At 41.7% G+C, this 14357-nt stretch overlaps 1 protein-coding gene across 1 annotated transcript in view; it reads right to left on the bottom strand.

The window, feature by feature from the left end:
- Window positions 1–638: 638 nt before the first annotated feature.
- GALNTL6 (polypeptide N-acetylgalactosaminyltransferase like 6) overlaps window positions 639–14357 on the bottom strand; it is a 496893-nt gene continuing 483174 nt past the window's right edge. Inside the window, exons 10-12 of the mRNA XM_075149329.1 lie at window positions 14233–14349; window positions 6800–6949; window positions 639–954 (exon numbers count right to left, since the gene is read on the bottom strand). Of these exons, the coding sequence (XP_075005430.1) occupies window positions 787–954; window positions 6800–6949; window positions 14233–14349 (435 nt within the window). The 3' untranslated portion in view covers window positions 639–786. The remainder of the gene's footprint in view (window positions 955–6799; window positions 6950–14232; window positions 14350–14357) is intronic.

Here is a 14357-nt window from a genome sequence, read left to right on the forward strand (position 1 = left end):
GTCACTGAAAAAAAAATTTCACCTTGTGTGTGACAATGGGATTTGAATCATAATTGCTAAATATATCATATATAGAAATTTGATTGCTTTACTTTTTTTCCTGAAGGGAGGAAATGTGAGGGCAAAACCTTACAGTTTATTTCATGCTTCACTATAGTGTAATTCTAGACCCTAAAATTTCTACCATTCCTATTTTGGTAATGAATAGAATATAAAAGGGAGGTATTTAAAATTAATTGCAGCAGTTCTGAGGGTTAAACCTGCTTAACCCAACCTTTTATTAAGAGAATGTCAACAGAGCATATATCTTGTCTAGGGAGTGCTGGGACATCATTATTCTTCTACCAGCATGTTTAGTTCTAAAACCTGGGATTTCTTCAGGTTCCTGTAGCCGTCATGCACACCATATACCCATCCCAAATTATAATGTCTGTTCTGAGCTACTCACTACAGCAGGATTTGACCTGAGAAACTCTAGAGTTTTGTTTTACTTTATTAACTTGGAGTACTTTTAAACAGTTTTTAAACAATTTTTTTCCCTCAACCAGCAAGGGAACTTTCAGCCTGAAGTTCTCAGCAGCATCCGGTGAGGCTCTTGGCCAAGTTCTTCAGATACTGTACATCCACAAGGACAGCCTGCTGGCTCTTGCTGTGGCATTTTCTTAATCCTCAGAACAGATTTCCTGGATCTAGGAAATTTAATTCCTGACTCCTTTGACCCAGATGCTGGCGAAAATGTAATCTGCAGTCTGTACGTAATTGGGTGTGTTCATTTTTTTTTTCTTTCTAGGAACTGGCCTTGCTGTTAAATTTTTCTAAAACAGTCATATTAATATGTTCAAAAATCCACTGTTGAGTTTCAGATAAAGGATCACATCTGTTCATGAAAATCTTCTTCTCGGCTGGGTTGCAATCTATGCAGCTGCTGCTTACTGGATGGAACAAAGTTTTGTCCTACAGGAATGAGAAAAAAATAGAATTAAGTGGCAAATGCCAAGTCATCGGAAGTGTTCTCATTTTACAGAACATGGATTAACACAGCCCTATCTGAAATGATTTTGTGGTCTCTGTGTGCTAACCTTGTGTAATAACCACAGCTATTATTAGGAAGCTGTAGAGAATGGAGTGGTTTCTTCCCTTGGGCTATTACCCGTCACGAAATTGGGGATTCAAGAAAGAATGAGGAGACACCTTCTGGTCTTTACCTAACAACCACATAATATAATGAAAAAATAGATGTATTTTAATAATCTTTGCATATCATGTGCTTCCCTGGATCCTATTTAAATATCTGAACCTGAAAAGTGGTTTTTTTTGTTTGTTTGTTTGTATTTGGTTTTGACAGTTTCTACCGTGCTTCTGGGCAGGATGATATGTAACAATCTGTCTGGAAAATGGATGCTCTTAAACTTGAGGAAAATATTAAAAGGAATTATTAACACACACTGAAGTAGTGTGATGGACAGAGAGAGCCAGGACTGATCTCAGTTCTCAGACCATGAAATGCAGACTTTGCCTATGGCCTCGATAAGACCAGCCACTGAAAGACGCTCTCTCTCCTGGTGAGAAGGAAATCCTAACACTGTTTTAGCTCCCTATGGGGAGGATAAACATGGTTTAAGTTGCTTTAGAAAGGATATTTATGATTACTAGTTTTATTGATTCTTACTTCACAAAACTGGAGCGAATTGTAAATAACCTGTGAATTTTTGGTAAAGCAGAAGCTATCCAGACGAGCAACTGGTATTTGCGGGTTAGGTAGTTTCAACATATTCAGTTTACGTAGGCAAGTGTTTGAGAGAGACAGATGTGGGAGTGAAAGTTTGAAAGTTTGAAAGTTTCCAGGGACTATGCATTTACTGTATCTGTTGAAATAAATTTCAGATTACTCTCTGTAAAATGTATCCAGGCTTTCCCCCTCCATGCCAAACATGCCCTGCCAGTATTTTAGTAGTAATCCAGGATGTGCCTGCTTGCCCAGTTTGTGAGAGTAAAAAAAAAGGCTACTTGTCAAATTGCAATTGATTAAAAACTCACAGAATTGCTCTGGGTGCTGAGCAACAATCATACAGAAATTTCTCTTTAACTAAAAATACCCCACATGGAAAGAAGAAGTGTGAAGACAAAAATAAATATAACACAATAAACCAGTAAGAAATAGTAGCTATTTAAAAACACTTTTGAAAAAGAAAGTTGTTTGTTTGTTTTTTTTTTTTTAAATTTAGGAAAGATGAAATTGATTGATTTTGGAGGTTGTGAAACACTGGTAAAGTACAAGGCCCTTTTTTTATATTAACATATGCAACAAAGAGCAAAGTCAAAAGCATCTCGTGCTCTGGCTGGGGGTGACGGTGTTACGCCTGCCTTTCACAAACACTGGTTTTCACCTCCAGCATCTGCCCTTCCCCCAAAACAGTGGGTAAACACACGCACGCACAAGGTTGTAATTCAGAGGGACGCCATCAAAGGCGACAGGACTAAACCGAATGGGTAGAGGTCTTTCTGTCATGCTCCGTTTTGCTCTATGAGGTGAGCAGGTGGGATACGTCATCTTGCAAGAAGGGGCTAACTGTACCCTGCATAGGGGGCTGCCGTGTCCTTACTAGGAGGTGGGCCTGCAAGAACTCCCACGCACCCTGCGGGGGGGTGCAGGCACCCGTTTGCACCTTGCCAGCTCCTCCTGTCCTTCTGTGAGAGATTGATGGAGTGGCACTGCCCGAAACCAGGACACAGTGAGTGTGCCACGGCCACCCCACCTGCTGTGGGGCCTCGCAGGAAGGTGGCATCTGGTTTTCCTTGTGTCATAGCTGGGCATGAGGATCAGCCAAGCTATTAGGAAGCCAACGCTGGAATACAAGAAGCTTTAATAGGACAGCTGGTACAAGAAGAAAGGAAACTGCTTCAGTACAAAAAGCATGCTATGAAAAACACTCCAGCCTTTCCGAAGAGAGCTGCGGTCTTTCTTCTCACAGAAATATCCAGGGGATGCAATTTTTGAGTGAAGCGTTGTTGGTGCTTTCTTTTAGAAAGTCTGGTTATTAGGAAAGAAAAGCGTCTTTTAAGAACAGGGACAAAGTCACCACTCTGGAAAAACTTCTGGCTGACTTAGCCATATATAAAGGCCTATTAATTTATCATCTCAAGCTTACGCTGACCTAAGGTCAAAGCCTGCTGCTCTTACCGATTTCAATGGAAACAGGCTTAGGACTTTAAGAGGTAACAGTTGCGTGCATCCCCAAGAAGAACTTTCCAAGAGAAATATATAAATTCCTCTTTATAGCAATATTAAAAAGCCACAAGAGCTCTTGTGGAGACTTTTCTAACATCTGAAAACAGCAGAGCGATTTTTTTTTTTCTTCTGCGTGAAGGCAAGTCTGAAGATTATTTGCAGAAGGAGAAACTTCTCCATAAGATAATGGGCCTCGACAGTTTAGGGGGTTGGTAATGAGACACAGAGCCTTTCATTTCTTCTAGGTCACTGCTATAACTATGGCCAAGGTCAATAGCAACTGGAAGTCATTATCAGCTGGTGGCTGCAGTACTTTATCTGACATTAGTTGGTAGCCCCAGCGCAGTTTCAGCAGGACAGATGTCCATATGATAAAAGTCACTATCACAATGACATGTCTTCGGTTGTCTGAGGAAATAATCTATGTACCTACTGTGTGAAGAGTGAACTTACTCTTACAGTTTGTCCCTGAAGCTGTCAGGAGAGTATGAGCAAACCACGCTCTTCTGGGCATGGTTTTTGACATCGTCAGTCTAGCATCTATCATAATCACTAGGCTCACGGTAGAATTATAGTATAAAGAAATTGATTTTGCAGAATTGTTTCTTTTTAAAGACCTACTAAATCAGACCCCTCTTGAATACTTGTGCTCTACAAATAGCACTAATGGGACTAGAGCACATAAATTGAATCATACTTTATCAGAACCAATGTATTACCTGTCAACCCAGAATGATGCTACATTGAAAACCAGAGGCGTATTCCTTCACTGGGAGGAATGGAAATTTGTAGGCACTGTTGATCTTTGGCTCTGGCATGCTTAGGAATCTCAGATAGAGTCAAAGAAATGGCTTTAGCTTGGGAAGCCACTATTCTCCCAAATCTCTAATAATTTCAGGTTATTTACATTTATCTATCTAATTTCTCACATTGCTCCCATCATTTGATGGGACCCCCATTACGGTGTCAATATTTATTTTCCCGGTATTAAACTCCCTTTCTTCTGTTTCCAATCCACAGTAGTGTTTACGGTGTTACTTGGATTCATTCTACACTATCGCTGCTTACAGGGATTTCTTAAAGGTATACTTGGCTGTTTTATTGTAGACCAATATTTTGGATTGGTCCTAAAAAACCTGATTATTTAATATCACAGATTTACTACACTTTCAAATAGTTGCTCAGATGTAGTTTAACGTGTAGCTGTATATGTGATTAGCAATATGGGAATAAGAACAGTTTTTTGACACATGTTTATTAGTGGTAGTTTTGGTTTAATTAATCTGAAAAGAATCCAGTTTGCACACTCCGAGACTGCACTGCAATGAGAAACAAAGGGCAGATAATAGGGATAAGCTGGAAATTTTTTCAGAAGAGCATCCTTACCCAAAGTAAAATATTCATGTATTCTACTTGCCACTAAAATATTTAAGCTGTTTTTATTTGCCAGTATCCAAATACAGGTTGTTAGGGTTTCTACGCTCTAAGAATATGGAATCTTAAACCAGTGCCTGGCTTCAAACTGTATTTGCAGCATTTTGTAATCACTTCAGAGCCCTAACTACTTCTTACCAGTGGCTGGAGGATGCAAATGATCATGAGAAAAGACTCATCCTTAAAAGAATAAAAACCTCTTATCTTCTAGTTTTATAGGAACAGTATGACGGCATAGTAAGAAATGCTTCATATTAAGCATCTTATAAGATACTGACAAACGAGGTCATTTTTCCTAAAACATGGGAAGAATTATTGGCAGGATGGCTATGTGACCATTAGGAGGCTATAGTGTCTGTAAGTGGTGCAGAGAATAGAAAAGAGTTGCTGACCTGCTCTCTATTTTTTAAAAGGAGGCACTTCTTGCTTAACCAGACTACTACTATTATTTATTTAGGGTGCAATTTTAGTAGCATACCATCCTCTTAGTACAGGTGCAGGTAAACCGATATAACATCCTTTTCTTGTACAGGTTTTTTTTTGGAGGGGAAACGCCGTAAATCCTATTGCCAAGATGCTTTCAAAACTAGATAAGGATTATATCATAAGGATTTTGGAGATATAGCTGTACCACCAAAAATCTCTAATGTAAATCTGCCCTGTATCTGAGGAAATAGACTATGTGAAACAATAAAAACCTACTTACTGTGTAGCCAAACTAAAATTAAGCCTAAAGAAAACCATGTATACATAATTCTATTATTCTAATGCAGTTTCTTAATTTGAAGGTTTATGCAAACTAATCAGCTTGCTGTCAGGTTGGTATTACAGTTAAGACTGTGTCAGCACTTCCATCATAACAAAATTTTGTGGTGTTTCTTGCTGAGATGGAAATGCCTGCCTTGCATTGAGAATTTTTATATGAGCCCTGTCAGCCTTCTGGAAATGAAAAATGAAGCTGTGCAGAGGATTTAATAGAAATCACAGTGTGTATTTTTTCAAATGTCATTTTTTTTAGTTATCTGCTGTATTCTGTCCACATCAAAGGTGATGAGCCTTACAGAGGGCAGCTCCAGACCTGCATTTTGTCTTATGAACCAGCTACATTAGGCACCAATGAAGTGCTAAAGGTATGAAAGCATCTTTCTTGCAGCTTAGGTAGGCAAAAAGATAAATTGGAAGGGTTTTGAAGCAAGCAGGTATTATTATGGTATTATAAAGCCAGATATGCAGCAATACAGCTATGACAATTTATGTCCTCTAAATATCTGGCCTCTACCTTCTAACTTTATTACAGGTAATACAGTTTCAAAGGGATTACGCTTCTGGAAAATCTTGTGGTGGATCTCCAATAGCAACATAAATAGGGTGAAAAGGTACAGGCTAATAAGTAGGCACTCAGAAAAAGGGTCGGGGCAAAACTACGTACGTCCTTATCCTGCATGGAATACAGAGTTTATTAGTGAAATCTTTCATCAAGGCAACTTGCTGATTAACCATTTAAAAAACCTAACAACAACAACTCAGTAGCATTGCCAGGACTTTTTGCCCTGAATGAGGCTCAGACAATTTCTAGCTTGACCTCCTGTTTCCAGTGATTTATAAAAATGGGCTGAAACTTAGCAGATCAAAGTAGTGTCTAAGCTGCTTATCTTTAATTTATAAACTCCTGCCTTCTTTGGGCTTACAGCAGTGCTTTTAATGTTGGGTTGGGTTTTTTTTTTGAGGAGATTTTTCTGCCACTTGTAATCTTTAAAATGTAGTAAAATAATAGTATTTAACTCATGAGCAGCATTTCTTGCTGCTGTCACATTGGATGAAAATATTTCTAACAGTGCCTCTGTTAAAATGACACAAGCATCTTGAAGCACCAGCATGGTAAAACACCTTTCAGGGAACAGATCCAACACAGACACCCTCTGAGCTGGATCAGATGCATTTTCATTTAAATTTGACCTAGATAGCTGAATGCTTAAAAGGAACATACTCAAGAGAGATTACCACAAAATTAAATTGGAATCAGACTGGGTGGATTTTAAAACAAAACTTCTCTGATGGGAAAACACAAGCCTGTGCTGAACTGAATACAGGCTCAAGACAGTCTGAACCTCTGAGTCGCCCCAGAGTGAATCCAACCTTCCTGTAGCTCCAGTGCTGGTTTCCCTTCATCCCGTGACAGTCATACAGTGTGACGGGGCTACTGTGCGAAATGGCGTCGAAGCAGAATTTCCTGGTGTGAAGTGGCTCCCCGGGGCGGATGTCTTCTCTCCAACCAAAGGTGAAGAGCTAGAAAAACAATCAGGCGATATAATGATATATTACTAGTGAAAAACGTTTAAAACCACACACAAAGCTTGATGCACGTTTCCCTACTCCGCACATCCCAGCTGCTGGTTAAACAAGATCCTGCCTGTGTACGACTCAGTGATGCCAACTGCCTTAATTAAAGTGCATCAGCGGCGATGTGGAACACACCCCAGGAAGGCACAATCCCTACGGCAGAGAAGAAAACAATCTCTGGCGACACGGTACTGTGGCGAGGAGGGGGGATATGCTGTATTAAAGCCTTTAGTTACCCCAGCTAAAGCAGCACTCGTATGCACTAGGACTACAGCTACCTAGGACTCAGAAAGCCTCTGCTAGTGATATTCCTCTAGCTCTCATTTGGGTCTGAAGAAGCTACCTAGAGAGATCTTCCCATCATAGCATCTTTCCCATGTTTAATGAACATGATTCATCATGAATGATGAACATTTCCTTCTGTTTATGTGGGACTCTGTTAGCACATTGTCTCTCGAATATCTTTTTCAAAAAACACACGTTAAATGATCTTCATCTTTCTACTGTGAAACCTGGGAACTACAGGCAGCTTGTTAAAGCCCTTTTTCTCGCTGCCTGAGAGGAATCTTGGAGGCTCACAGTTAATAGAGGAATCCTTCTCAATCAGACACCAGCTGTCTGAAATAATACTGTCACACTGCAGCCTTTCAATCATCAGATGAAGGTGACAGGTCCGACAGCACCGAATTTAAAGATGCAGAGTGCATTTTCCTCTCCCATGGACCGATCCTTGCAGAAAGCAGGTTGCAGGTTGTTAATTGCTACCTAGGAGCTCTGTTGAGAGCTGTGAGGTTTTTTTTTTCCTTTTTTTTTTTGTGTCAGTACTATTCTTTGGCTTTCTCCATGACTTTTGATTTTCCATAGTATAAACAGAGGCATAACATTGAGAAAGTGAAGCTCTCTTTAAATGGGCGCACTTTGCTAGTGGAAACTGTTTAGTTGTGATGGTTCATGTGGAACTTTGCTCAGGCTCGTTATCCAGAGCAGCAGCTCCCCACGCTGTGCTCAGGCTGCCTCCAGCACCCCAGCTACCTCATCTCAGAGTCGTTTTGGTTCTACACCCTGCGCCCTGCAGTGGGTACATTCCCTGACAGAACCAGTATCTACAAATCCAAACTGAAGCTTGGTGTCGTATGGGTCTGATCCTGAATACTTCTGTTGCATTTCCCAGATTTTAACCCTTTCATTGTGATAGCTATCTTCTTTCCATGGCCTTCATGAAAGATACAGCTTTTAAAAATACTCATCTTCAATGCTGTACCATCCTCCAAATGCCACATTTGAGAGGCGCTACTGTTTCCCTCCACCTGCAGGCACAAAACACAGGCATATATCTGAATATTTGCCTTTTTTTGTGTGCATCTCACTGTAAGCCCTTGTTCTCTCTGTTAGCTGCTGTCACTCCCTATTTACTTCTGTATTACAGGTTTTCTAGACAGCATTTTCTCAGTCTGCCCCTGTGTCCTGCTTATTTCTTTTTTCCCCCAGAGTGCATTTTTCATTTATCTGCAGTAAAATGCAGTGGACAGCTTTAACTTCATTTTCAAACCAATTCCTGCTTTTTAAAAGGTTAAGTCTTTTTCCACTCTTCTTCATGTTTCTCGGAAGCAGCATCACGGACTCCCTACAAAGATAACTTACCATTTCATAAGCAAACTCAGAAGTAAGATTTGGTACAGAAAAAAAGCTACGGTATTGCTTCTTTAGAAAAAGAGAAGCCCGAGATGATTTTCCTATAAGGAAAAAACAACAAAAGCCATTTCCTTTCTCTTACCCTTTACCTTTCTACAGCTAAGTAATAAACCTAGAGCTCAAAATGATGAATAACAAATACCTAGAGGAATGGTGTGGAACAGTGGTTCTGCGATATTCTCACTCTCATCACTGCTACAAGAGAGGGGTCCTCTTGCAGAACCTTCCTCATCTTTCCCAGTGGGTGGCTCTCCAAATTTCTCATTCTGTGCGTGGCTGGTGAGCTGAGGGGCCAATTCCTGCTGCTCTCTGGACCTTGGCCTGAGGACTACTACCCCACTGAATGCATCGGTACACCTGAAAGCTCAGCTAGCTTTTAAATCAGATCATACTGATCCGGGGTATCCCTTTGCCCTTTCCACTCCTCTGTGGTTTCTGAAGACCACCAGGGCTGTGTCCTGTTTGAAAGTCGAGACGTGGTAACAGTTAGGGGCTTTTTTATTCCCTTCCACTGAAAATCAGGATCTGTGTAATACTGGATCTCAATGTTTAGACTAGCACAGATTCTTTTTCCTCTTTCTTAGCCTCCTGTTTTGTAAAACGTTTCATTTTTAAATCAACAAGTACGTCTTCTCCCTAGTGATACTATTATAAAATCAGCCTCCTTGGGACAGAAACACAGTGTTAGGACTAGGAGGGAGAAGAGAAAAAAATTGGTCAGAAAAAAAGTTATACTTCTCTATACAGCCAATTAATATTAAAATCTTGTACTGACAGATAAAATTTGAAGACCCAAGGTCTCTCCAATCTCATCATTCTATGCTACCTTCCATTATACAGCAAATTCTCTCTAGTTAACGCTAAATCTGGCCGATATAAAAATTATCTTTCCTCTGCATAGTGTGCAACAATGCTACATGTTACTAGCTGAAGTCCTGAGTGAGTACACAATGCTCTGCTTTGCCACCACCTGTCACTTTGTATTTTGTTATTCCTTTGACTTAAGCTTTGTACCCTTCATTCATTCCTGTCTGCTTGTTGATTTGAAACAAGGCTGCACCTAAGTTTCCAGACACGTTATTAACAAACAGCAGGCTGGCCTTTCACCTTCAATCTGTGGGGCTGCTGTTCACTGCTCCCTGCTAGACCCAAGAAACCCTCTGACCTGTCTCAGCAGATGCCTGTTCTCTCATACCACAGAGCGTGTAAAACATGGCCCCATCTTCTGCATTTGCAACCAAGCAAGCCCTCAGCCCTCATGCTTTAGCTTTGCACGCAGCCTAGCTCTGTCACGCAGTAACTGGGGAAAATACAGCTTTCCAGCTTCATTTATAATTGGCACAGGGCCTGAAAAATGATTGCCTGATACAGCCATTGGCTTGGGACCATCTGTAGGACAAAGGCGCTTTTGATACCATTGATGCTTTCCAGCCTGACAGCGTTGTTCAGTTACTCACTGCCTGGCTGGGGCCTGTCAGCTGGCCTTGTGCTTTGACTACGGCGTCAGACTTGAGCGGACGACATGTGCCCCACACAAAGATGAAACGCCATGTTTCTGAACTGGGCTCTGACTTGAACTATACCTCCAAGTAGAGAAGAAAGGGCTGGGCAGGCTGCACGGCTACTTGCTGGGCTGTGTTAGAGGTGATGCCTGTCCACCTACTCCCCGACCAGGCTGGGGGACTTGAGAAGAGAGAGTGATGCCTGTCGCTTTCCTTTGCTGCTGGTTATCAGCCCAGCGGAGCCCCAGTTTCTCCTGAAGCCAGAAGTTAGCTCTGGGAACACAGAGGTGGAAGAACGCCGCACCATGCCATCCTCCTGCCCCTTTCCTTCCACTCTGTTTTTTAATTCTGGGGAAGTTTCCAGAAACCACAGTGACACTCATCCTTGCTTCCCACCCTTCTCCTGTTCCCCAGAAAGCCTGCAAGTGCCCCATGAACTTTTTGTCTGCTGTTTGCCCGCCGGGGCTTGTACAGCCCTGGGGTGGAAGGTCTCCTCCTTTTCCTGGGGGCTGCTAAAGGGCTGCACCCCCCAGCACGGCTGCTGAGACTGTCAGCTTTTAATTCCTGCCCTTGTAACGTGACACGAATCCAGTGGCACAAAGGATCATCTCTCTATCTTGCGTCAGCACCGACACCTGCTGCGCTGGTCACATCAAGCTACTATATTTTGCGAACTCCCTGTAAATTTATACCAGAAGTTACAAGACCCACTCAGTGTCAATCCACACTATTTGAAATATGATAATAAAATGCTTGATATTTTCATTAATACTGCTAGTTTCTACTGGCATATGTAGAAATCATGTAGGCAACAAACTCAAGAAGATACAAGCAATAAAGAGGAGCTCTCTGAGGGTTGGTCAGGTGTTCGGCAGTTGTACCCAAACACTCCTTAATAAAGTTAATCTTCACAGCTTACTGTGGTGCAAGTGGAAGATCACATCCCTTCTCCTTGGGAGATGTTTCATTAGACTGTGGTCTTACACGCACTACAGGTAATGTTCCTGACCAGGCAGCCTTTGGGATCGAGTAAGGAAAGTTTGTTGAGAAATTTCCATCAAAATATGCCAACCTAAAACACACTTTTGTGGGAATTTTTGCACTTCTGTTAACTGTCACCAACATAGAGACAGATTTTTCTTGCTGGGCTAAAAGTTGAGATTTTGCCCTGCACGTTCCTGGGGAGTTACAGGGCACGCAAGCGTTGGCTATGGCTGGAGCAGTGGAAGCCCAGGTGCTAAGAGCGTGCACAGTCTCTCCACTGTGAGCTGAGGGAAAATTCAGGAAAAAGGTGGAAAAGGATGCTATCTCATTTCTGAAAAGAATCCCCCAAGCCCTGCATCACCAAAATGTTTTGACCTTCTAAAATTAAAAATTTTCAGAATTTCTTTTCTAGAGGAAAACTTAAAGTTCTCCTCTGGATGAAATATTTTGCACATACTGTAATTTCCTATGGGATAGAAATTCCGAGTTTCAGCCAGGTCTACTACCTCGTTCGCGTCATCTTTTAGTTTACAAGATTCTGTAATTCTTTCCTTTCTCAACTGGTATCGTTAAAATCTGTACCTTGCACAAACTCACCCTTGAAATCTATCAGCCAGCCAGATGGATGTGTCTCATACCAGGAGTCTGAATACTTGAGTAAAATTAGTTTCTCTTTGTTTCTAAACAAATCCAGAAACCAATAATTACCACTACTAAAATTATGCAAATAAAAAGTTGCCCAGCAATACAGTAGTAGATGTAATGCCAGGTCCTTATCTGGTAAGGTAAGACACAAAACTGTCTTCCTTCTAAAACTTGTATTTTCTAGTTTTAGAAAATAAAGTTCCTTTCTAGTAGAAAGTGAAATTACATTTATTTATTTATTATAATAAATTCCATTATATTCATATATATTATTTATATCTATAAATACATTATAATTTTATTTCTTTACTACCCTAATTATCTTCCAAAGATTCTTTAACATTTCTCGCACGACTTGTAGGATTTTAATTGACAAGTGGATAAACTATCGGTAACTGTGTTCCTATCAGTGGGAAGAACAACCTTTGAATGCAGTGCTCCCTCCTGGGAAAAAAGAACAAAAAAAACCCCGCAGCCCCCCTCAACAAAGGAATCGAGACAGAAGAAAACAGATCGTTTCGAGGGTTGAGCAGTGTAAGGGCGGCGGGTTCACGGAGCCGCCGCCGGGGCTATTCGCGTTCCGCCGGTGCGGAGCTGCCCTCTGCTGCCCGCCCGCCGCCTTGCAGCAGGGGGAACGCCGGGCAAGGCGCACCGGCAGCCCTGAGAAATCACTGAACTGCTCAGCAAACTGGATGAAACGGCTTGGCTTGGGTCTTGGGCAGACCTTTCCCCGTGCAGCCGTCCCGCTCCGGTGGGCGCGATGTTCCCTGGCAGCGTTTTCCACGCTATCCCGCAGGGAGAAAGTACGCGCTGTTCCGCACCAGCCCAGCAGGAATAATTTGTGCTGTACCTGGAGCGCACGTCAAGCATGGATGTGCTTGAGGCTTCCTAGTTCTGGTTCTGCGCTCTGAGGAGCTAGTTGGTTGAACTCCTTTCGTGCTAGCTTAACCCTATTTATTTTAATGAAGTCACTTTGCATCATTAGTATAGAATGAGACTTTACACCGAATCTGATCCCAAACATCGCAATGCACCGGAGTACACTGAAACACGGATTCCTCCTCATCCTTCTCCCTTTGTGTCCCTTCCCCTTCCTCACAAGCACTTAGTCTTTCAAAGGATATTTCAAGTCTCCCTTTTCTCTACTTTCCCTGATAAATTTCTTTCTTCTGTCACCTTTTCATCCAGTTTTCTTCCCTTCTTTCTCTCATCTCTGGCAGCCTCAGGACTCCCTCCCCTTCTTGAGGAGAGTTTGGAGCTTTTCAGGTTTGCAGATTTTAAAGCCAGAGAGCACTGTGATGATCTAGTCTGGACCATACAACTTCCTTCAATTGATTGCTTGAATTACTGGATGTCTTTCAAAAACAAAACAGGATTATATTTATCTAGTCTCAGCATCCTATTGCTGTGCTACGTCTTTGGTAGCTATGTGAAGAAGCCTTCTTTCAGCAACTTTCTTTTTCCCATGTTGGCACTTACCTAAATTGTGATCATCCTTCAGCTTCTCCGTTTCATTCACTTGTACCTCTCCCCCGGCATTTCTCGGTATCCTCAGAGAATGGTTTCTTGACCTCAGCACTTCAAATACCCCTCAGAACTCCTCTCTCCTAAGCTTTTAAGCTTTTACAAAGTGTCATGTGCGACTGCCAGGTCAATTTTTCTCCTCAGCATTGGGAAGTTTTTCTAATCTGGGACCTTGCCCTGTGAAAGGCACTTTCACTAAAATTGCTAATAAATGGTTAGGTTGTACTTTTCATACGGATTCTCATTGCTCACGTTGGCCAGACCCACAACCTGTGGGTCATGATCCATTTCCTAAGGCACTCACAGCCACAATGAGTACAAATCAGAGCTCTTTTCCTCCGTACTCCTGAGAGCTAATATTTTTCTCCCTAACCAACCTAGATAAAAGCTTTTTTTGAGTCTTTATCACCCCTTGTCTTTGTGAAACTCTTTCTTTCTAGCTTTTATCCATTTATCTCACTTATACCTCATATTAACTTAAAATATAACCGCTTATTGTGCTTATTGAGATGAAAGCATAGAAGCAGACAACCACCAGAGCTTTTCAAGCCCAGGTACTATATATAAAATATTTTCAGGTAACTGAACCAAAATCAACATGTTTTCATGACACGGCGGGGGAGAATGGGGCACCCAAAAGCTCTTTAGGCATTGCAATTCCTTTTGGAAATTAAGAAGAATGTACAGCCCAGGTGGTGGTTGGAATTTCTGAGGTTATGTTAAAGAGCACTTTGTAAAAGCCATTAAGGTCAGCAATCATTCACAAATTATTTCCACACCCTGCTTTGCCTTGGGAAAAGGAGGAGCCCTCAGAGAAATTTAGAAACTGGAAAAGGGAAGCAACAATTTTACACTGCATTTCTCTTTCCACCGATAAAACACCTGTTCGTGTGACCACGTCCGTTCTGAGCCATCCTTCACGCAGATGTCTAGCCTCAGCTCAGTCCCCGTGGCTCCGTGTTTACTGTCCACACAGAGATCGGCTGCCACGTTTCGAATCTGCAAAA

This window comes from Calonectris borealis, chromosome 4, assembly GCF_964195595.1.
Source record: "Calonectris borealis chromosome 4, bCalBor7.hap1.2, whole genome shotgun sequence".
NCBI lineage: Eukaryota > Metazoa > Chordata > Aves > Procellariiformes > Procellariidae > Calonectris > Calonectris borealis.